Source organism: Myripristis murdjan, chromosome 24 (genome assembly GCF_902150065.1).
Source record: "Myripristis murdjan chromosome 24, fMyrMur1.1, whole genome shotgun sequence".
Lineage (NCBI taxonomy): Eukaryota > Metazoa > Chordata > Actinopteri > Holocentriformes > Holocentridae > Myripristis > Myripristis murdjan.
In genome coordinates this window covers 27114360-27139823 of record NC_044003.1, presented here as the reverse complement: position 1 = coordinate 27139823, position 25464 = coordinate 27114360, and the positions used below count along the sequence as shown (strand labels likewise).

General features: G+C 40.2%; 1 protein-coding gene across 1 annotated transcript; it reads right to left on the bottom strand.

Annotated features, from left to right (window-relative positions):
* Nucleotides 1-454: 454 nt before the first annotated feature.
* ttc13 (tetratricopeptide repeat domain 13) lies at nt 455-23945 on the bottom strand. The gene is made up of 23 exons (XM_030047043.1): nt 23771-23945; nt 21843-21937; nt 18960-19035; nt 18790-18860; nt 18542-18607; nt 17152-17244; nt 16219-16335; nt 14881-14991; nt 14450-14532; nt 13846-13987; nt 13423-13597; nt 11418-11574; nt 10913-11043; nt 10361-10493; nt 8704-8796; nt 8364-8447; nt 8006-8090; nt 7672-7781; nt 6909-7044; nt 6433-6512; nt 6017-6095; nt 5528-5607; nt 455-5183 (listed from the first exon to the last, which is right to left on the bottom strand). The coding sequence occupies exons 1-23, from the start codon at nt 23937-23939 to the stop codon at nt 5069-5071; spliced, it is 2481 nt and encodes an 826-aa protein (XP_029902903.1). The 5' UTR covers nt 23940-23945; the 3' UTR covers nt 455-5068.
* Nucleotides 23946-25464: the final 1519 nt, after the last annotated feature.

Below are 25464 nucleotides of genomic sequence, written 5' to 3'. Positions count from 1 at the left end.
AGTCCAGCCACTGCGCGTTAAGCCACTGTCAGTGATCCAGTGATCTGGGCCTCTTTTATCATTCATATTTATTTTTTCATGACAGAATCGGTCACTGTTCACCACAGGGTTAACAGTAACATGTTATAAAAACTTCTGTTTTGGGAAAAGATTAGCAGAAACATGAAGTTTATACATTTTGTAGATGATATGCTTAATATGTAAATCCACGTGCATGGTCCTTTAAGCAGCTACGGTGGGTTTTGAAGACAAGAAATCTCAGCACCTGGTGGATGATTGCTGAGTCATTCATCAAGAACTGTACAAACTGCTGCAGATACTGTGTATTATGGCCATTTTGTGCTAAGGGGTAGCAAAAAGCTTAATTACGGCCCCTTTAAAGCTGTTACAGTTGTGGTACATAGGATTTAGCCAAAATATGTTTAGATGTAAATAAGTAGAAACAACACAGTCCTTTAAAATTGTCAACCACTTTTATTCACTGCTGAACATTCCCATTCAATAAAAATTCCCTCTTGCTTCAAGTTTGAAACTTTCAGTTGGGATGTCCACCCACTGTTTAAAAGCCAACCCCAGCACTTAAAAATGACTGGCTCACCCAGGAAGAAAAGGAAATGACAGACAACCAGTCAGCACAATCATAGATATGTGTAAGTAAGGTGATAAAAAGCTAACAACGGTCCGACCCCGACTGTTGTCCTGCCAGAAATGATGTTGTAATAAAGACTTGCCATTGAAGAGCACAATTTGTCTTTTACCGGGGGGGAGGGCGTCCTTAATTTACAGGCTGAACTGGTTCACTGGACATTCTGTTTGGACTACTGCAGCACTGACTTTCAAAGGCCTCAGAATCACACCATTCACAGTTAAAAAATAGGCAGCTAAAATTTGTTCAAAAGAATGAATACTTCGCAGGCCATTCCAGCTAAATGTTAGCTCCACTAACCAAGTGGCTGGCCTGGGGCTGTCTTGATTTTGTGCTTATAGCCAGCTTGATGAGTCTTTAACAAACCAATAGTCACTTTGACATACACAACAGTACTTCTTCAACATCTGATACATAAGTCTCTGTTCATGTGCATGTAAACATCATATCCCTCTTACAACAATCCAGAAACTCATATCCTTCATGAGATAAATCGAAATAAATACGCACAGGGGTATGACAATACATACAGACTGTATTTTGTGATTAAGACCTTTGGAAGGATATGAGCTCCTGAATAAATTATTCCAAGGTGTGTTCAAATAGGGCTCAGACAAATTAATAAAAAGAGATCCACAAGATAATGTGAAAATCCAAAGAAAGGAAATGGAAAAGTCAAAGATGCTATTCCAAGCCAAAGGAATGATACCAGTGGGAAATGCAGTGTATTTTCCCCCAGCCATAAGGAATCCTGTACACACCCAAACAGATGTCAGAGAGGCAGCCAGACAGTCATGAGCCGCAGTTATACTTCTAATGTGCAGCAATCCCATTCTTCAAAACTCCATAGTGACAAGAAAACTAGCAGCGACTTTAAATCTCTCCTTTGCCAACTATGTGACTAGAGCCTGGTCAAAAGAAACAACCGAATTTTAAAAAGGCATGGTATCCCTCTGTGATTCTGAGAGGAGGACTACAGAGATCACCAATCTGCATGCATTTACTCTCTAACTCAGATCAACAAGAGGAAAAACTCAGCGCAGCTCCAATTCTCCAAAAGTGAAAAACCTTAATAATAATCGAATAAATTAATAATCTTAAGTCTTGATATGGTTCAAGTGCTGCCACCATCGTCCTTAGCATGTAGGACAGAGGCGACTTAAACCACATGTATTCTCTATAGAGCAGATAGTCTGATTAGATTGGAACACCTTGTTGCCTGAATTTGCATAGAAATGAGGAACCGATTGTCTTTAAACTACTACAGTGTTCATGGATTTCTCTGACATCACTTGTATTTTGGGCACCATATTTGGGACAAACACTAGGCTAGATGGTGATGGCAAACCACAACAAAATCATGTACCCCACTGTCGGTGAGAAACATCCAGAAATGGCTAAGCTTTCTGAAGAAAATTCGACAATGCTGTGTTTGCTGAATTGTTTATAGGTGGTTGCTGTTGGCAAAACCTGTGCTGAACATGATGCTGATGACTTCCAAGCAGTATAACTTAAAAAGTAAACAACTGCTTGTAACATGATATAGTTAGATTCAGCAGAAGACGCTGAACAGTTTGCTATGTAACATGTGTGGCTGATTCAAACTGTGGGAATGAACACAAAAAGAGACGTTTAAAGCTAGTGTCCACTGGAAAAGCCTGTCATGGTCATGGTGAAGCCATATTTTTGAGGCTCGTAGTGTAAAAACTAAAAGTGACACTGCTTCGACCCTGACATTGTTACATTCAGCAGAAGATGCGTTACATTTTGATGTATATGTACATGAACATATACATTATATTCCATGGCATGGCACTCCAAAAATGGTTTACACTCAGTGATGTCATGCCAAATCCATGAATAACCCTGTTGATGCTTTAAAAGAGTTCACATTACTACCACTTGTGTGTTCTGTGAACACAAGTAGTCATGGAAATATTTGATAATGCATAAATTAGGTTAATTGATGCGCCTTTTCTTCACAGATGAGGATGGAGGAAACAAACAGGAGGGATTAGACTTAAGTTAGCTGGCCCGGCAATGTAAACAAGGCAGCCACTGTAGCTTCAGGTCAAATCAAGGATTTCAAGAGTAATCCCTACGAGGCTACAGAAAATCCAAACTGTTTTTTCTCTTCTTTTATGTGGAACAAAGCCCAGTTTTTTGTTTTGCTGAGGATTGTCCAGTATGTAAACTGACAAGGAGCTGTCAGTGTGGAGGCTCTGGACTGAATGATGCTTCTCTAACATCTGTGTCCGTTCTCTTGCTAACCGAGTTCAGCAGCCCGGCTGTTTATACCAACCCATTACTGGTCAGGTTAAAACTGAGTGGGTTAATGCCCACTGAGAGGAGTGACACTCCCCTCACATCAACAAATAATATAAAAAAAAAATCCATTATATGTTCAAGTATCCCAAGTGGAATAGAATAGCCCTGAAAGTTTTGTTTCATATCATTAAAATCCCTGTTCTCCTTCTCTGCTAATAGACTGGACTCTGTGTGTGTGTGTGTGTGTGCATGTGTGTATGTGTGTGAGTGTGTGTATATAAGGGTGGAGGTGGTGGTGGTTAAAAGAAGCCAATCAAGTTTAAAGTGCCAATTACATTCATGAATGTTAAATAAAACATTTTAGACACCAGAGAGTACCACCAGAACGTGTCGGTGGCTGAGGGGCTGTGAAGAGCCTCTTGATAAATTAATATCTGTGTACAATTTTCTTTACATGTTAATGGGGAAAGTTGAAATGAAACATGTGTAAAAAGCTCAGATTCTAGGATTTAGGCGTGACTAAGAGATGGACTTTGTGCTTTGTGTGTTGGGCATGATGGCCTGAAGGCCTATGAGCAGAGAAAGAGGGGGTGGGGGTGGAGACAGCATCCCTTCTGCATCCCAAACCAATATACACAACACTCAGTTTTCCTGTCAGCTGGAGTCTGGACTTTTACACTAGCTGTGCTGTCACGACAACCAAATTTCTGCAGTGCTTTGATGATCCTGTGAAATTAGTTCAGTCGAGACTTTTATAAACGTTCAGTATATTTACCAAATGTGATTTGTATGCTTAAATTCCATGTCAGCGTGCCACTAGTCAAACAGCTGAAACTATGGCAACAAGCATCCAACAGTCCACCAAGTGTTCAACTGGAACCCAGTCCACCTCAACGCAAATGCTTGACAAACCAGTGCCAAATATGGAACCATTACACTTACAGAGACGAGAGTCAAACTCCCAGCAAGGGTGGCAAATTAACACCTCCACCTGCCAAATGTGGGTAAATATGCAAAATAGTGGGCACATTTTGTTACTGCACCAGATACAGTGGTGAGCTAAAAGAAATAGGCAGCTGTTCTATGGCTAACCAGCATCAAAGGGCCTACTGAAGCCACAAAACAGCAATAAAAAAAAAAGCAAAAAATGCCTAAAAAACAGATTATTTAATGAAAGGTGGCAAAAAGATGAGGGGAAAAGAACATAACATGAAGACGTAATGTTCACTTGGCTGAACTGATGTCTCAGACAAGGGGTAGTTCATTTGCCACGAGGGCAAAACACTGGGAGCAACTGACCCTTGGACAAAAATGCACAAAAAATAATAATTCTTGTGTTTAAATGAGGCTGCGTCCAAACACCTTTTACAGGACCTGGATTTAGGATCGTCCAACGGGGAAAAAAAAACGCATGTTGTAAGTGGTAGACAATCCAAGTGGCTGACAGGTGAACCAAAGAGTTAACCTGCAACCCTGCATTCAATCGCCATAAAAAACCTTGTGCGTAAGTTACTGAAAAGCTGCGCAGGTTAAATGTGGCAACACAAGTATCTTTGGGGATCTAAGTGGTTGTTCTAGTAGTGGTATTTAACTTTTTAAACACTAAATTTTGATACCAAAAAGCAGTGGTATCCAAGTCAACAATCTGGTTTTGTGACAACACGAACCTGCGCTGCATATCAAATCACAGAGCTGGTGTAACTCTCCCAACTTCAGCAGTAACAGGATGACAGAGTGATGTAGCTACTGGGGCCAGATCTGAGAGGATGAAGAGGGTCAACAGGCTCAACCTCATCATGGCCTGTGCCAAGCCAAATTAATAATACCGTCAATCTCTTAAACGAAACAACTATTAGAACTGATCTTTTCAATTTAACCCAAGAACATTTCCTCTCACCTCTGCCCTCATGCACAGCAGGGGCCCCGACTGCCTTGTTGGGCCAAAAGCATCAGCAGCATTAGAATGAGCTTTCTCCATGTACAGATGACAAAAATAATGAAAGAAGCCCAGATGATCTAATATGCCACGATGCTTTTGGAGAAGTCAGTCAAGGTTGGTTTGGGATGTAGAAGTTGATGGTCCCTTGGTTCTGCCCAGTGTAGAAGCTCCATTAAGACTTTATTAGACAGACTTCTGTCCTGCAAAGAAGTGTGTTAGGACTTCTTTGGACAGTGCGAGGACGAGTCTGTATTGAGGACCTCAATCATTGTTCTGGTGGAAGGGAAGGTCTCTGCTACTGACGGAAGAGTCTGGTACCAACTTGGTAAACTGGGGAGGAGAAGAAATGTCCCAGATCAACACAGGTTCAACCCCAAGACCACATTTACTATGCAGTGTAAAGAGCGTTTTAGATGGGGACCAAAAATGCCTGTCCTGAACGACTTTTCAGTGAGAGGCGAGTGAATAACCAACGTGGAGAGAGTGATGTGGGAGGGGAGAGCGGGACATGAAACAATCAGTGGACACTACGCTGCCTGACAAATGAACTGAGAGTTTTCTTTTTGTTGTTACTGGTCTTTCAAAATGGAGAAGTTAAATCTTGCTGGGCAAGACAAGCTATTGTTGTTCCCCACCTAAAAAGCCTTTCAGCCCATACATGTTGATTTTCTCACCTCTTGAGGTTCATCCAGCTCTTTGCTGTTTTACTGAAGCTGTCGGGACTGGGCGTAGTCATGGCCTCAAAGTCCACCAGCTGAATCCAGACCAAACAAATACAAATGTTAACAACACACAGAGCGGCTTTTCACTGCCTGAGAATCTCAATATGCCTGCTGAGACTACATACAGCAAACAGGATATGAATTAATGCACACCAGGGAATGACAATGTTGAACAAGTTTGTGCTGATACAGAATATTTTCAAGACTTGACTGTTAATCTGCCAAAAAATGACAACTATATCAATGTTTCTCAACCATTTTGCTCGCTGCAGGGAAAACTGTATTTAGGCCAAGGGAGACCAAATCTCTCCACTGAACCCTATAGCAATAGCAACATTCATGCATATAACACATTGGATAAAATCAAAATGTCAGACTACTGTACATTCACAAGTGTTATTACCAATGTCCTGGGGCCCTGTGTGGGTACAATGACGTTACCTTTCCTTTAGGGATCCTGCCGATGACCTCCTTCCCACTGGCCATCAGAGCTCCCATCACTACTGAGTAGGCCACCACACTGCAGAGAAATAATATGGAGGGGAGGGCAAACTGCAGATCAGGAAGACTCTCTCTCATAGTTATATATAGGGTTCCTCAGGTACTTTGATGAATGTGTCAACTGTTATATATGTGAAATCAATCATTATCAGCTAAATACACGTTTAGATTTGGTTAATCAGTGGCATAGTTTGAGTGGAGATGTGTTTGTGTCTCTTCACTGAACACAGAACAACAAGGACTGGCAGTTATCATCCTCTTTAAACCTGCCTGAGAAGTTACCAGCAACACTGTGATTCAGTTTCAGGCAGTGTTAGCATACACAATGTCTACAGCGGTTTCCACTGATAACCTACCTGGATCCTCTAGAAAGAGGCATGAGGTTACAGAAGTAGTAAACCAGGGAGAGGATCAGGTTACACACAGCATCTGCATCCTGAGAGGAAAAAAACATGATTACACAGTCAACTGGAAAATCACAAACTAGCCCGGAGCAAAACCTCCTACACACTTTTGACAGTCTTTTGGTGTATTTTCTTGTTTTTCTATTGATAGAGGCAGAGAGATAGCAGAGGGGGGCTGCAGAAAGAAAGAAGTGATAGCAGAAGACACAAAGCCAGGATTTAAACCCCAAAGGTGCTGGATTTGAAAGTATGCTGCTCCTGAAACAGCCTGATTTTTGCATATAATCCTTAGCTGCATTCAGTCTGCATTCAGCGTTTTATGAGGCTGACACTGTAGATGGCTAATCTGCTCTTATGTGATTGTTACTGCTTTAGCAGTGTAAGGAATGTCTTGCCAAAGTCATGTGAATAAAGCACATCAGTCTTACCCCTAGTTCAGTGGACAGCATCAGGGCCTTTCCTTTGGCGGTGAGGTCTTTATAGATGGACTCGATCTCTGACTGGTACTGCTGGGTCCGCTCCTCTGTGGTCTGGGTCTCTACTGAGAACAGCATGTTCCCCACCCTTGTACACAAAAACAGCAAGCAGGAATTAAACTGAAAGAAGAAGTTACTTTGCCCACCTCCCTCAGTGTGGTGCTTTACAGGACCGTCACTTAAAGTCAAAATCTAAGTATTATTATTAAATCTAAGCTATTTTTGACAGATTAGAATAGATGCCATGGTATGATGCTGCGTATATTAGCTGCACAAGCAGGGTACACAGTTATGATACTGACAGTATATGCTTGCTGGTAAAACAATATATTAACAAGGAAAGAAGAAGAAATACTACTGCTCTTGTGGACAGTTCCCAGATGCCACATGTACAAAGGGATAAATGATTGTGATACAAGTGGAATTCTGCTTGTTGCTTGAGATAAAGCTTTAAAGGGAAAAACTTATTGTTGTTGTGGCATGGTAGCCTATATTTAATATGTTTGTTGTGGCAGGACAAATGATTGTGATATATACATTTGGTGCCCTCTGATTTTCCAAAAATCGTCCCTGGCATGAACTATTTGAGTATCCCTGCTATACAGGCAAACTCCTGCAAGTCGTGCATCCTGATTTAGGGTTTGTTCCTGTGTGTTCATGACTGAACTGACACCTGAGCACGTTTGCCTTGAGTGTCTTGTGTTTTAGACCGCACCTATCTCCTGTGATGGTGATGGTGAAGCCATCATACTCTTTCCCAGGATCCTTCATGCTGGGCACCTTGGAGTTGACCGTGAAGCCATCCCTGGTTTTACTGTTGAACTGCTTCAAGAAACAAAACATACACAAACCACCATCCTGGGTTTTCACTGCTGAACTTCTATGAGAGACAGAGCGAGCAAAAATCTACTTCACGACAGATTAGCACTATAAACCAACCAGTCATGGATTAAATTTAACTGTGACCTGAGGAGATTCATTTAGTAAATGCAAGTGTGCCAAAGTCATCACCCCTCTTCCTTACTGCTTTTCACTTTCTTCCTCCTTACCTTCATTATAGGAAGCAGATCTTCCACTTTATTTACATTTTCTAGAGCCTGTCGGACCTCCAGCAGGCCCCTGGGGTTGTAGGCCCTGAGAGAGAAGAGGTTAGTTGGTACAGAAATCGTAAATATCCAAGACAGTCAACATGGTTTACTGGATGTTGCTGTTATGAATTCAATAAAAAACAAATGACAAAAACAAACCAAAAACACCTATGGATAGACAATTGCAGGTAATAGTGGTTACTGTTACTAGATTTTTTTAACAATGATATATTTTGTGAAACTGTATTCAAATACAAAAATGAGCATAGTTCGAGAATCAAAGCTAAGTAATGTAACACAGGCAGCTGGTCCGACTCACCCGTGGTACACCAGTATTCTGTCTTTGATGAAGTCCAGGATGTTGTCAAAGTAGGCCAGGTATCTGATGTTGATGATCTGTCCCCTGAACAAAGACAAAAAGGTTGCAAAATACTGGCATTTTTTTTTTTTTTTAAAAATCACTGAGCAAGCTGAGACTGTTTGACCAAGGTAAGGTGAAAGTCAGAGGACAAGCCTAAGTGAGTTAAGCAGATCACACATAGGACACGTATTAAAATGAAAACATTTTCACAGTGAACCTTTGTTATAAGCCACGTGAAATTTTTATCCTCCAGTCTCAGAAAGTATTTGATATTGTACTGGGAGAGCCAGCCTGTTACCTGATGAGGTTGATGTGATTGTTGAAGCCACGACTGAGACTCCTGGCGGGCATTTGATCTAACCACAGAACTGGCTGGTCTGGATCTGCGATCCTGCCAGCACAAGAGAAAAGTTGTTAGTCTACCAGGGATGTAACCTAAGATGCCTCGTCTGGGATAACACCTGCATTCTCTTTTCTTTGGTCTAAACCACAATAGAAAAGTTTACTTGAGGCTTGTTTAAGAGATAAGAGATTAGATAAGATATGCCTTTATTTATCCCACAGTGGGGAAATTCCCAGTGTTGAAACAGCAGTACATGCATATTATGTTCATGTTCACTCAGTTCAATTATAAGCATATCAGGACGTGTAATAGAGATTTTGGTGTTGGAATCAAGACTGATCCTATTCTAGTCCCTGTGACTTTAGCTGAACATGATGTCTGTGCTGAGATTTGATGTAACTGACTTTTCTCTTCATCTCTCTGGTGTTCGTAACACACCAGTGTTTGACCCAATTACCGCAGTTTGCAATAAACTGTTTTGCAAATCATGTGGGGATCCTAAGATTTCCCAACACACAATCAAAATCTTGATTCCCTTGATTTTTAAATATTATTTTTGAATATGATTTTGCCACAAAACAGCTTGCTTCTGGGCATGTCAGCAAGGATGTGATGTCAGGACAGTGCAATAAGACTGCGGAAACTTGAGGAAAATATACCTGCTTGCTGACTGTAATCAAGGCTTTCTTCTACTGGCTAGATATGTACCACAAGCATCCACACCCTCCTTTACTTTCCTGTAGGCTGCATTTCAATTTTCAATCTGTATATATGCAATATCGATAATTATTAACCTTTTACCAAAAAAGAGATTTTTGCACTTTAGCAGCCACAGCAGCTGAATGAAAATGATTAGGGAGGGAAAAATATCATGATTTCATAAAAAGGCAGTTTGTTGTTTCGCAGCAAATATCACTTGCATTTGCTTAAAGTTGCCTCACAAGCTATCCCAGCATTCTCTGCACAGTGTTTGATCACTCCAAATAGAAAACAAATTGAAGGTGAATCAGCTGCTCACCAGATTGAGCCCTTTGTGGCTACACCGTCAGTCTCACATGCACAATGTTGTCCTGCAAGCGCGATGCTGACATCACACTAGACACAGTGTCCCTCCCAATTATGGAATGAGTCAGTATTTTACAGGATGGCTGGCAACCCTGGATTTGCTTGATATAAATTTTATCCCCAGAATTTATAATTATTTTTATGGTACTCTGCACACAATGCCCAGATTCAATGGTGGGCGGGGTACCCACCACTGTTGAATATGAACACAAGTCCAGGATCTGTTATATTCGGCTTTTCTAGCACGAGGAACTATCGGTGTCAACATCTAACCTTCCATACATCCATAAAACTAAAATTTTACAATGGTTTACTGTGGCTGGTGTGTGTGACAGTGTGTGAAGTGCACAGAGACCGCATTGTAAGGGGTGTCTTGCTGCGATTGTTTGGTGTAACACAACTTCCAGCCTGAATGAACCCAGCTGAAGGACTAAACATAACTCAGCCGCTCTCAACAGGCTTTATATCAACACACCCTTATTTGGTACAAGAATTTCACACAACATGACAATCTTTTTTTTTTTTTTTTCCATTTAGTGAAACCCACCTCCTCCATTTCACAGCTATGTCAAACATGTCTCTCCACTGCATCTGCCTGGTCTTGCCGTTGACTCGCACCTTGGAGTTGCTCCATGTCCTGTGCATGGCCTGCATGACCTCAAGGGTGGCTAAGCCCATGGCTGGAGAGGACAGGGCTTTATTAGTGGCCAATTTACAAGAGAAATCCTGGCGTTTTAATGCTTGTTATCCAAAAATAACCAGCAAATGACCAGAAAATGACATATTATTTAGTAAATTTCCAAGATGTATCATACAATTATTTAACTCTTTATAATTATTATCAATATATATTCAGAATTAAATTATAAGAAAGTGACCATAAAATTAAGGTAAAAAAAAATCAAAGAAAAAGAAAGTGAAAGAATGAAATAAAACCTTCCAAAATAACAGCCCACACATGGGCTCCTGGGTAAGGCGTAAAATTAGATCATGCATGAACACCACAAGCAAGCAAGCGCAAGCACACACACACACACACACACACACACACACACACACACACACACACACACACACACACACACACACACACGCCTACCTCTGTGTATTCTTTTATTTGGCAAGAAGCCAGGTGTGTTGTATTGCATTAGTGCCCCCAGATGGTCCGCAGTGCAGATCAACTTCTGGACCTCACTGCTGTAGCTGTCGAAGTTCTGTGGGAGCACATCCCTGCCAAACACACACACAGAGGAAGGTAAAAGCACCTTTCAGAAGGCGTTAAGTTTGTTATGGACTGTCAACTCGCTGTGGTCACTGTCACACTTCTGAAACTTCTGTTCAAAACTCAAGAAACAACTTAAAGGCTCTGTTTGAAATGGCTCACTTGTTCAGTTTTTGTCACGTAGTGAACTATATGGAGAATAAGGGGACGAAGTCTTGGACACTACATTACTAAAAAAAAAAACCTTTCTTCAAAAAAACACACCGTACATCCCTGTGTTGCACTTGGATTTGCCCAGCACCTCAGAAACAAAACAGTTTTTTGTATCTTTAATGTGCAGTGTAAATACAGGTGGTCATTATTACTATCCTGAACAACCTACTTGATATGTGGCTGCAGGCCTGGCTGTTCTTCATAGTCCTCGATTAGAAAAGGAAGGTTCTTGGCCCAGTGATTCTTGAAGTTGCCTGGTAAATCCTGGTCCACATTGTATTCTGCTACTGGGACGTCCAGGTGGGAGTGAAGGTAGCGAGAGTACTCTGGGCGAAAGACAGGGTGGGGCAAGGCAGGGGGAGCATGGATAAACACAAAGTAAGTTATAAAATGCACTGTTTGTTAATAGTCTCTTTTTGGAAAAGGAACTTAATTTTAAGCTGTTTTCATATAACAAAATAAGAACAATCAAAAAGTAGTCAAATCATTTAAGTCTACTTCCGACGTGGATATTTGCCTTTGAAGAGTTAATAATGCTCAATAAGAGCTCAACTGGTGCAGTCTGTTTGGGCAGGTGTGCAATCAGAAATCGCACCTGGTTACGGACCAAAACAACCAGACAGACCGTGTTGAGGAGGCAGTCTCGCTTGGTGTGAACGTGAACTGACCTAGATCTGGCCTGTTTTCTGCTGAAGAAGTTCCCATAGCTATGGACTCATTTAATAACAGAAACAAGCAGCTCAGTAAAATTAGCAGCTAGCAGCTTGGTATTTAGCCCAAACAAGCACTGCAATAATGAAGAAATGCCAAAGCTGTTGATGGCGCTCTGGGCCTTTGTTGGATACTGAATTGACCGATTATGTTTGAACAATAAAGTGAGACATATGAAAAAAAAAATCCAAAAGTAAACACTTCCTTTCTCTGCCTGTCAACCTGGTGATATTTGTCTCACCCTGACCAATCAGCTCCCACAAGGCTTTTGTTCAAACATTTTGGTTTGTTTGCATTCTTTGCTGTGTACATCCAAGGTGAGTCAAATGAACAATAAAGGAAAGTATCAACTATGCCACTGATTTAAACCACAGCAAACAACCACAGGTGTGACAACACCCTGACTACTTTAATAGCTTCAGTTACTTATAAAAAAAAAAAAAAAATAGTGTCTATACAACTAGACAGTCAGCTGTATAGAAACTAAAGATTTAAGGAAAGTCCCACCTCAAACCCACCACAGCTATCAACTCTCGTTTTGAGAAGAACTATTGTGATTAAATGCAGAACAAAACAAAGAAGGATTTCACTGAAAACAGCCATGCAGCCCTCCAAACTCACACCAGTGGTGGCAGAGGATGGAGGATCAGCACACTTACTAAAGAGGAAGCAGCTATCAGCAAGTGGTTTTAACAGACTGTATACATGCTCTATTACAGAGCCTGCACACGGCTGAAGAGGAACGATGGGAAGGTTCTGTGCAAAGGTTTATTGATGTTTTGTTTTTGTTTTTGTTTTGTTTTTTGTATTATATTTGGCCCATTTGTATAGTTTATAATATAAACGTATAATATAAATGTATAATTTTTTTAAATGACAATTACAAGACACAAACTTGAGTGCACACACACCATTTACTATCACACCTACAAGCTGCTTGTTTACACCTTCAAATGCACTACTGGACTACTCACATATATACCTCTGACACCCTGTGACATTATTTAAAAACCTCCACTGAAAAAATGCCAACGCTGTCTCTTAAAGCCTCTCAAAAGCAGAAGTCTTTCTTGAGAGTAAATTTAACCCTTCAAAAGCCTGAGCAAATTAAAGTGATAGCTTTAAAAAAATAAAAAAAAAGATGGAGCACACATGGTCATGGTCATGAGCACATTAGCAAGAAATGACCCAAAAATTTGCAAGAAATTAGTAAAAAATTACAAGAAAATTACAAAAAATGAACATAGGAAGAGTAATGAATTGTATTGTTGTTGTTAAATGGTTTAAAGCTTAATATTTTGATGCTGATGCTTATCAGTTAAACAAATTTGAATACCAATTAACATTCAACGGATAATACATTTGAATTTGCTTATATGGAATGTTTGTGTGTGAGATTGTGTGAGATTGTGTGAGATTGTGTGAGATTGTGTGTGTGTGTGTGTGTGTGTGTGTGTACCAACCTCTGAGGTATTTTACTTTGAGGTATTCAGAGCTGGCTTTCTGTCCCAGCAGAGGATCATTCAACATGACCTTGGTCTGAGCTTTGATGCCTTCATAGAACTGTCCCATGGCCACATGACTTAACCCCTTCATGTACTGACACACCTCGTTGTAAGGCTCCAGCTGCAGGCACCTCTGCAGCCACACAGGAAGAGGAGAAGAGGAGGAGTGATGTGAGGTATAATGGATGTGGTACAGTAGGGATTATATTCCATTATTTTACAGTAAAACTGACCAACTGTACACTGGCTGCCATTGGAAGGCCTTGGCCTCAAATTACTCTAAAGAGACGTTTTGATTCGATTCAACACAAGTATGTGTAGACATATTTTATAATCAAATATTAAAAACAAGAGGATGGGAGTAGGAGGAAAATAATCAACCTTGAAGTTGCCGATAGCCTCCTGCAGGGAGCCATGATGGTAGAGCATCATGCCTCGGAGCTGGAGAGACTGGATGTGGTTCTGGTTTAACATTAGAGCTTTCTGGAAACTCTCCATCGCTGCCTCAAAATCACCTAACTCTCTGAAAAAAGAGGAAGCAGAGAGACGGTTGACATGAGGGAAAGAGATAGGAAACAAAGCAAGAAAGAGGAAGAGAAAACAGAAGATGAAGATTGGAAGAGGACAGGGACACAAAGTATTAGCATTGCAGTGTAGCAATTTTCCTGGCTTTAAAAAAGATTTTTGGCAAATGAATATCTTCATCACCATCATGGGTTTCCATGAAGTTTTAGTGTCCTGTGGTCTAATGCTGTTTCAGAGACTTTTCAACTTCACAATAAAATTCTGGGAAAACATTTACAATTTTAAATTTGAAGCTGAAAATGGCTAATAATTTTCTCTTTTCACTGGTTTTGTGTTTAATTAACTTGTAAAGAAAGACAAAACACAAAGTTGTAGCATGTTGTCCTTCATCATCCATGGGGTTAAAAAGACACTAAATTCATAGTCAAGTCAACCTGAAGAAACAACACTGCAGCTGTACCTGTAAGCCTGTCCTAGGCTTTTATAGGCATCTATAAAGTCAGACTTCAACTTGAGAGCCTCTTTGAACGTGTCGATAGCTTCCTGAAGAGGGAAAGGGCAAGAGTGTTGAGGACTGCATGACAGAGCTGACAGACTAAAGCATGAAGAAAAATGAAGGATGGACTTAAAACTTAGCAGATGGCAAAGCGTTCTTTTACATTTTACGTTCTTTTGCATGGTTGTCCCTCATTCCCCTGTGAAAAGTCTCACTCAAAAATGTGTATAAAACCAAAGCAAACAACATAAACAGACCAAGAAAATTCATTTTCTGATTTCATAGTGATCGATCCTGTAAAACTAGTCACTCTGAGTCATGGAGATGGATTCATAGACTTCTGTCTGGCACAGATTCACCCAATTTTCACTGTGCAGTGAGAGCGGCTTCTGTACCTTCAACATTCCTCTGTGGAAGAAGGTGAGACCTTTATACAGCATAGCGATAGGCTGGTTCTTCTTGAGGTCCAAAGACTGCTGGAAGTCCTCCATAGCAGCCACATAGTCCTGATGGGGAGGCAGAGCACAGAGGCATCACACACACAATCTTTTTCTTATTCAAATTAGCACTACAGATGGGGGTCTGTTTCTTAGGGCCCACTCACATTGGCAAGCTTTTTCTGCGCTCAAGGACGTTTGCCCCTAAAATCCGGATTATTTGGCCAGTGTGATCGCTCCGTTCCGTGCTTGAATACAGTACACTTCCCCCGCTCTGGCACGGTTGGAAGGGGTGTGCTTCAGCACAGTATGGGCGCATACACGAGCACATGCACGGTCACGCACGCAGTGAGCAAACATGGATACAACGTAAATCATGCAACTTTCCTCCTGCCTCTGCAAAATTGTTTAATGCCCGCAGCGCGATTACCAGCAAATGGCCGCGTTGCGCAATCAATAATCAACTATGTTGTCTGTCATTGTCTGTTGTGCTGCTGCAACCGCATATAAACAAAAGTCGGTTTATAATGTAAGTACAGCAGTCTGTGTGCGCGGAGATCCGGCAGACCTGATGTTAGCTGGCACCGCCCGGGCACTGGCCACGGCACCCGGTCAGGCCTGGTCTGCCGGGTCTGACAGGTGTCGCTCCGGCTGTCAGCTGGACCCTTCTGATGGAGGAAGTTACCTCTGAAATTGCCAAGGTAAATAAACATCTCACGTCTGATTAAAAGGAACAGAAACTTACTACATCGATTTTATAATGTCGTCAGGCCATGCTTGTATCGTATTTCAACGTGATGACGTGCATACCGGGGGCAATCGAGCTTGGGCGCGTTTGGGCTTTAGGTAATGTGAGTGCAGGCCAGCCAGGGACTGGGGAGGGAGGAAATTTGGCTTTAGCACGATACAGGCCAAATGGACCTAATGTGAGTGCGACCTTACAGACTCTTAACTTGGATAGCAGCAACTGCTGGAATGGATCTAATCAGGACTTTTTTTTTCTTTTATACACAAAAGTTGACACAGGTAAGTCCAAGGATTTCTGAGGCTTTCTCTCTACCGATGCTTAAGTGAATAAGGTGGTTTCTTGTGTGCATGTAGATGTAATGTATGCCAGCGTATGTATTAGATGTAGAGTTTTGTACCATCAGAAACGTTAAATTTGATGTAGAAGTAGAGCTCTAGCAAAAAGAAATTAACTGATGGATAAGAATAAAATTTAAGACTGAAGGCCTAATATTCGTAAAATTGAATTTAAGACTTTGTAAGGACCTGACACATATTTGGGAGACAAACCTCTGATATGAAGAGCAGAGTTCCCCTGTGTCTGTAAAGACGAGCTGAAGGTTGCAGCTGGATGGCTTTTGTCAGGTCACCAAGAGCCTCACTGATACGACCCAGTGGAGACAGGATCTGAGCACACACACACACAGACACACACACACGCAAACTTATTTGTAACTATATTACATGTAGTCACACAGTGAACCACATAATTTAATCTCAAACCCCTAAATTCAATCAAGCCAAAACTTGGTACACACTATAATAGTCACCTGACAAGTACAGCAGATTAGGGTGACAGTAGATTTGGGGGACTAATGCCAATAACTTTAGATATGATCACATACCAAAAATGACAGAAGAAAAAAACGAACAAAATGTTTTTGTAATGTGAAACATGGGTCAACTGTAATAAACAGGCCAAACATTTAAAATCACTGGTATAGTCATTTAAGCCCACAGATGATGACGGCTGAGTGTTAGTGCTTCTTTAAAGAACGGTGCAGTGTGATATGTGTTTCTCACCTTCTGACAACTGTCAGAAGGTGAGAATGTTGGCCATACCTCAGTCAGTCAAACAACAACAGCCTTATTAAAGTCTAAAAAGAATAAAGCTGTGAAATCACGAGTTCTGAAACTTTTGTTGTCCCTGTCATTCACTGTTCACTTCCTGGTATGTAAATATTAGCCAAACCTTTGGCTTTTTGGCTGTAATTATGTTGTCTTCCTGGCTACATCACTTATTGAACCTTCTCTCAGGAAATACAGAGGCTTTGCAGTTGCATCACAACTGTGGGCACACTGAAGAATTGGCTTTGCATAAATAATGACTAAATACAACAACAGAGAAAGAAAAAATGAAGGTCCTCTGCTGGAGAAAGTACAGAGACCAAACTGTGCTGGATGGATGACTTTGGGCAGTGCAGAGTCATCATCACTTTTCACCTCTGCTCTCTGTTCGTACACTTCTGGCCAGTTGGGCTCCAGGGTGATGACTCGGCTGAGTTCGTACAGTGCCAAGTCAGCATTCTTTATATCCTGGCATGGAGAGACAAGAGCGAGAGGAAATTGACTTCTGCGGCTATAAAACTTAATATATGGCAGAGAAAACAAGGAACATAGCTATAAGCAACCAAAAACATGCCAACTGCTGATCAATTTCTCTTGTGAACACAGAAGCATAATAACAGGCTGGGCAGACTGCATCTGTATTCATGAGGTGTCACAATGAAACACAGTCTTAACCAGAGACTGCCGCTGTCACCAGAGTCAATAGGCTTCTCATTTGTAGGTAATAAAAACGTTGATTTGCAAAATGCATTAAGAAAGCCAACAAATCTTAAGATTTGCTATGCTACCTAAAATCAGTCTGCAGGTTTCAGAAAGTTAAATTTAGCTTTTAAAGACCCACTCCAGATGTATTCTGAATCCTTAGAAAAATTCTGTGGTTATTAAATAATTCTTTTATATGTTTATTCTGGCCAAAAAAATTGATTAACTACGGTACTTAAAATGGTTATCGATATGCAAATTTGCAATGCCCCCCAGAGATACCACCACTCCCCTGATTCCTTCCCCAGGAAAACTAGGAAAACAAGCTACTAAACACTGCGCCTCATCCTACGATGGCAAAAGACAGCACTGGAGAAGTGCAGCTCAACATGTTTGAGCCTCAGTCAGACTCTAACTCTGAATAACAGCCTGATGAGCATTAAAATCAGAGACTTGATGATGAATCTGAATGGTGAGTGTATTTCTCACTTTGTTTATATCACTGTCAGCCTGCAACTGTCAAGTGCACTACAACATTAGCTAGCGATGTGCAGCGCAAAGTTAGCTATAGCTACAGTAACTGAACACATTAGCATAGTCTAGTTTGTGTTGGTAATAGCTTTGATTTTATTATTATAGGATTTGAGGGGGTGTGAACTGTTAATCCAGAGCCAACGCATAGCGCAGGGTTTATGAATGGACACAAAAACGTGCAGAGCAAAGGGATTAAGTTAAGTACAATGTGAAAAAATCTTAAGACTTTTGCTTATAACTATTCATAATGACATGCATTTCTGAAATACTGAAAAATACATTCTCATGCACTTAGCTTTTTTTATCCAATGGCATATATTTAGTTCTGGAATTAAACCATTCCCTTCTCATCAAAGAAGTTAGATTATGTGAAATCAAAATATTTTAGGGGCTCTGAACATTGATTATTAATGACACTGTAAGATTAGGTAAGGACCTGTAAGGACCTTGATTTACACTGTGCATTTGAACTGTATTTTAATATTTGATGACTTTAAGTGATTTTTGCTATTGAAAGGTTATCACTCACCTGTAAACTTTTCTTCCCATAAGCTATCCCTCTCCCATAGATGGCACTGACCAGCTCTGGGTCACCCTGTACCAAAGAAAAAACACCTCAGTTGAGTAAAATGTATTTGAACACAGATGATTTGTTTCTTCTCAAGCATATTGGATGGAACAATGGAAACAAGGCATCTAAATGAAGTCTTATTAGTACTGAAAATGAACAGCACAGTTTTGAGCTGATGTCAGTTTATAACATGTAATGATACAAACCTGCAGTAAAACTGAGAAGTGTTTGATGGCTTCATCATAAAGGCCGTTGCCTATGAGAACATAGCCAATGGCTGCAACAACAGGAAACCATGATGAAGCAGGTAACACAACCACACAAATTTTGTACAGTATTCTCACGTAGGGGTTTCATTCAAAAAATGTCATCTTACCAAGCTCTTCGTTTGTGTTGTGGTTATCTACAGGGAAAGGAAATTTCTTCTGTTCTATAAACAACTTGGCTTGGTTCTGTGAGGGATAGGGAGAGGAAAAAACAAAAAACAAAGAAAAAGAAAAGCAGAGAATAAATAGACATAAAAAAAAAAGATAAAGCATGCACAGGGAGCCGATTTCATGAGAAAATAATGGTTTCCTGTGTGACTCCAACAGAGTGACAAATCGGCCAGACACTAAGAAATAAACTGTGAAAGGCAGAAAATTTCCTATTTGACAGTTTAATCAGGCAAACTGGAGGAAGACAGTCAACTAGACAAGCTGAGGCCCAGTAGACCTCTGATGATGACGTTAGCATTTAGGTCTGATGTGTGAACGTCCTCGCCTGATCAAATGACCTTTCCATTTCCACTCCATTAGTCTGTCTGAAACTGCCCCCTGCATTAGCTCATTTCTGTAGGCGGAGGGATCTGACTCCTGCTGACCAATCACCAATGACAACGTGTCCAGCCGCTGTGACGTCGTTTTCAGTCGACACAGTAGCTGCTTTAGCCATTTTATAGCGCTAGAGCAAATCAGATTAACTCAGCAACTTTAGCCACCTACAAAAATGTCAGTCAGTGTTGACACTTAAGAATGAAATGTAGCACTAATATCACCACCAAAATGTCTTACAACTGGAAAAAAATGCACTTTGTGGCCTATATTTTATGGCCTCTAAAACTGTATGAGACATGCAGTTGATACATATTAAAACGTTACACAGCCTTGAATTAAGGTAATATAATTTATAATATTTTAACACTTTCAGAACCTACTGACAACTTGATGTTTAACGTTTTAATAGATGCAACGCATAGAAACAGCTGTTATTAGTCACTACCTTTGCTTCATAAACATTTGTCAGGAAAGTTGTATTTGGCAATGACATTTTTAACACGCATTCCAGTATCTGTCAAGGTTGCAATAAGGAATTAGGGCAGAGCAGACAGAGGAGGAATGTCAACAAACATCAAGGATGATGCCTAATGCCAGGCTCCGTCTTTATCAGTCAGCGATAGTGGGTATGTTATGGTTAAAATGCAAGATTTATCTTATTTTCAAGTGAATATGATGATCCATGCACTTCTAAATGGAGCAGGGAGCCAAGTGTGATAGCTGGTGACGCTGATCAGACACTGCTAACATTATCTCTGATCAGCAAAGTAATGATGATGTGGGTGCTTGTTTTGTTTACGTTTGCATGTTGCTTTATGTACTGGGTGAAACTCCAAGGTCATAAAATCCCTTCAAACCATACTACAGGTGTTACAAAAGTGAAGTGTGAATGCTCTGTCAAGTTTTCACTCCGCTATGTGCCAGTATAGGAAGAAAACGCAAATGACTGGCAAGGCCAAGACTGCAGGTAGAGGAACAGAGCCCTGCATGCATACCAACATCACTCTGCACCATGTAAAACCACAATGAGCAACTCCAGTCGCTGCTGCTGTCTGTGGTTAAAAATTGCATCTGAGTCTGGTATAAATGTCATTTCACAGCTCTTAACGGCTGTTTCTATTTACACACATCTAAAATCTTTCTGCTTGACCAGATGTATATTTTACCATTTATTGTTTCATTTGATTTTTTGGTTTACTCTTCAGGCTTGTCTGAGGATGAATCCAGTCTTGAACTGTATTTGAAAAGTTTAAATGTAAAAGGTCTTAAACACCAGTGATTTTGAATGTTTGGTGGAATTACTACAGTTGACCCACTTTTTATGTTGCAGCAAACCATTTCACAAATCATGCAGAGGTAATCAAGATTTCAAAACATATAATCAAAATCCCACTATTTTTAAATTTCATTTTTTTGTTGAAACACCCGCCTTACAAAGTTCTGCTTCAGTTACAAAGTTGTCAACACATTAGAGAGGAGAAGGGCACATATCCATTAAAACTTACTACAGGTGCAGAACCAAAAGAAGTTCACTGAGAGAAAGAGAGAGACCTGCACATTGTACAGGCAGATCAGAGATCACACTGATGCCACATACGTACCCATGTTACTATTATGTGTTGTCCTTAACAAAGTCATCACCATTCATAAACCAAGGAACTGATAATTGGCTGTGTAAAGCAAACATTTCCCTAAGGACTATTTTTCAGCAGAGAGATCGCTTCACTGCACCTAATTTCAAGTCATCAAAACACAACAGTGCTGCTGCTTTTAGGAAAACTACTGTGATCGACTTTATTACAGTGATTGAATACTGGTGTGAAGAAAGTCTGAAGTCTCTGAAAGTTCATTTTCATATCGTAGTGGAATGGATGGAAACCAACGGCTACAGTATATACATTTTGTAAATATTGCACTAAACATGCAAAATCACTGGTATAGTCATTTAAAGAGTTTACATTTTCATCACTTAGAGAAACCTGTAGTCAGTCAGTTTGTGGTTTGCAATTTGACTTATTTTTGTTTTCCATCAGAAACAAAAGCTATCCTCAGTCAGATTTTGCTCAGTATATTGTGATAATGCTACACTGGTGTGTGTGGATGTGAATGTATCTTTACTACCCTAAAACACACTACACCTTTGTAGAAACAAAGAGTCAGTTGGGAAACCAATCTGCCAGTCTTTCTTTACTCCTTAAAGTTTGACACAGAAACAGCAGACTTCAATCTGACAACTGTCATAAAGTTGTTTATTTTGGACACTGCAGAGAATTGTGCAGTTCACAGTAAGTCAGCTCTATCTAAACCACTGACTGTTTTTTTTTTTTTTTGCCTGAAAGGAAACTCTTGCAGATAGTAGCTGTGTTTATCTGATTGGTGTGTTGGTGTGTGGGTGTGTGTGTGTGTGTGTGTGTGTGTGTGTGTGTGTGTGTGTGAGCTCTCACCAGGATCTTCTCTGCGTTAAGTGAGTACACTGACTCACAGGGGGGGTTGCTTCCTTCTTCACAGTCTGGGTCTTCCAGCTGTAAAATGGACGACTCTGTAGAGGCACAAGTGTTCAGAGCATTTACAGTGAAAATGGGAAACACTGTATGGATGTTGACTACTTCACTAAAGCACATGATACACTGGACATCACAGCTGCTCTTGTGTGTGTCAGTATTCCAAGCCAATGAAGCCACTGGGCTGCAGCTGAACACTACAGCATTTAAAAACTGTATGTTAACAGAAACGCTTCAGATGTCAAGCAGATGTGACCACACGTAAATTAAATTACAAAGCGGTAATGCATGTCTCGTATGTTTTAAATAAAAGTCTACAGACACCTACAGACCAATAAGCTTTTGCAAAATCTACCCTGTGCAAAAACAGACAAACAAACAAAGTCCGAGCTGAAGCAATCAGATGGCAATTCATTTCATTTATGCGCTGATGGCCTGTTTAAACATACAAGCTAAAGCTCTAAATAATCACAGTCACAGTCAGAAATACTAAATTGATCCTCGAAGGGTAACTGGGTCAGCTGGAGTTGCTCAAATCTTCAAGACAAGAATATCTTATAAGCATAACTGAAATTTTAAGAATTAGAATAAGAAATAAGAAAAATAAAAATATGTGCATTAGAAATCTTTAAAAAGTATATGCATTATTCCTGCAAATAACATGACAACAATAAATACAGAAATAGAAATTGAGCATATGTAAAAAAAAAAGTATACCTATATACACCATATGAGGGCTGAACCATATATTGTTGTCATATCATTATCCAGATATGAACATGCAAGATACTAATATCACAAAAGGTAACAATATAGACAATATCATATTTAGGGTTAGGGTTAGCAGAAGACGCTGACTGGTCTGTTCTGATCAATAAAACATTTTGCGAAGTAACTGCATTTTCTAAATCCAGTTGGTTTTATGTTGTTTTTTAAAGAATGCTTCATGTTCCCTTTTGTTACACTTAACATTTCTTAAAAGTGTGCGCCCATAGTTGTATTGCAATCGATATATTTGGCATAAATATTGAGGTATGAAATTGTGTCCATATCATGCAGCCCTACATCACACATGCACAGGATAGCATATACACACACAGGTAATTAACACTGAGACATGAGCCAAGGGACTCTACTCTATGGTCCATTAACAACCTGGCAGTGTGACGGTGTCCTCTCTGCAGAGGTGCACACCTGAGACAACATAATTTGGCACCTTTCGGTCAGGAAAGCCCTTGCCTAACAACAAGCAGCATTCAATTCAGTACAAAAGTTAACTTCAATAACTGTCTCTTGTTATGTCCCGATCAAAACACACCGTGCTGAGCAGCAGAGAGCAGTGTGTACACTTCTAAAAGTTGAGATTTTACTGCAATAAAGTGTCGCTTGGAGAATTAGCTGTGTGTAGAAATCACCAGAGGATACTTAGCAAATAGGAAAGCTCTAAAACTCTGTTCTACCAGGCAGGACACTCTGCCGACGAGTCAGGAAGCAGTAAACAGCACAGAGTTTGGTCTGGAGTTGAGTTCGCGTACCGGGGCAACGCCACAACACTCGTTTTAACTTTAGCAGCGGTCCGCCGGGAGACTTTGGTTTTAGTAGGAGATATAAACACAGTGACATGTTCCACCCTGCCTACTCTCAGTTTAGTCCTCGCCTCCTCTGACCTTTGCCTCCCACCCTCGGCTTGGCTCTGCAGCAGTGCCCGCAGGACTTTAGCTGTTTATCTGCTCCGAGCTGTCAGCGGGCGCGGAGCTGACAGCCCGGTTACTGTTGACGCTAGCTTACAGTCAGCTTAGCTAGCCGGGTTACACAGGGACTGCTGTATCAGGGAAGACGTGGCAAACTAACAGCGAAAAAAGAGACTTTACCGCAGTCGGCCGTGTATTCTTCCCACTCGGAGGGCGAGCTGCAGCCATGTTTGTGCAACTCGCTGTTGAAGAAAGTGAGAGTGGAGAAATACTCGGTGGAAAAAATTGCCCGGCATAGTAAGAGTAGTGAGAGCGCTAGTACAACAACAGCCCGGCTGGCAGGTGCCATGTTGTGTTTCACATGTGACGTCAGAGCGGAAGCTGTTCTAATGTAGTTCCACCCGGGGCACGCCCCCTCGAGGACCGCAGTTACACAGGTAACGCACAATACATTTCCCGGCATGCTCTACGATTGAGCCAGGAAGTCGTATTTTCCCCTTTATTGATTGAATTCAAGACAAGTACATCAAGTATACATGCTACATACGTTTTTCACCAGAAAAGCTGCTGTAAATATTCTTCAGTGTAAATTAATATAAAAATAAATTACAGTAAATTACAATGAACAACAATTAGCAAAATGCAGGTAAAACAAACAAACAAACAAAAAATGCCGTCGGGGTCTGCTAACAAATCGGAGTAAATTTGAAATGCCTAAATAATGTAATACTTTGTGCCAATCTGTGATAGCTGAGTTTAAGTTTCACTCGTAGTCAAATATATTTTTAGGAAGTCGCGATCGTTCAACTAAAAAAAAAACTTTTGTACATTAGAAACAGCGTACAGTAACAAAGCACAAAATTGTACCAAAGAAGAGTAAAATAAAATATTTTGGAGGTAAAATAAGCTGCAGGTTGAACAAATGGCAATGGTTTCAACTGTTTACTGTTTTTAAAATAAATAAATAAAATAAAACATTTCAGGTTCGTGTATTTCCATTGGTGTATGTGAAATTTTGCTAAAATCAGAAATACAGTTATGAGACAGAATGAATTTTCATCCTTATGATTAGAAGCATAAAAGCCAAATATAACATTTTTAATGGAAAGGAGACTTTTTCCAGAATATTGTTAAAAATAAATGTATGAACTTATGTCCACTGTTTATTTATAAAATTACAAGATCAGCAAAAGAGACAGTTTCTGGGTGTGTTGCACGGAAAATGATGTGCACAATACATTTCCCGACATACTCTACGACAGATCCAGGAAGTCCCGATCGTTGAATCGAATCATATCACCCGAGGAAGCCGGCAGAGCCCGTCTCTGGCCGGGTGTGTCAAGGCAATCAGAATAATAAATAAATGTTCCGGTCGTATTTTTCAAAATAAGAGATTTTTTGTAGCTTGACATACCATGATTTAAATTTGCTTCATAAAAACAGCAAATAGTATCACATTAGTAGATGAGGGCAGGTTGTTTTCTACAGAAATCACTGTTTTTAGAGGTTCAACCACCTTTTCTTTTACCATTACATCGCCGAGTAAGGCAAACTTCCAAAACAAAAACAAACAAAAAAAAAATTATATGTACAGGAAAAAGAAATAATATTTTGATGTTTTTTCCCAAAATGTTTCTTTCATGTTACATATTTATATAAAGCATATGTGGTGTATGGAGGAAGACATTTTATTTTATTTTAGTTTAGTTTATTTTACACATTTTCTGGTAATATCTGGTGAATTTATATAACTTTTGCATGTGTTTTCTTTCCAATTTTCCTGTACATTTCCCTTCCTTTTTGCAAACTTTTTTGGCACATGATTTTGAGAGAAATCAGGTGAATTTGCTCAAGGTTAAATTGTTTTTATGGCT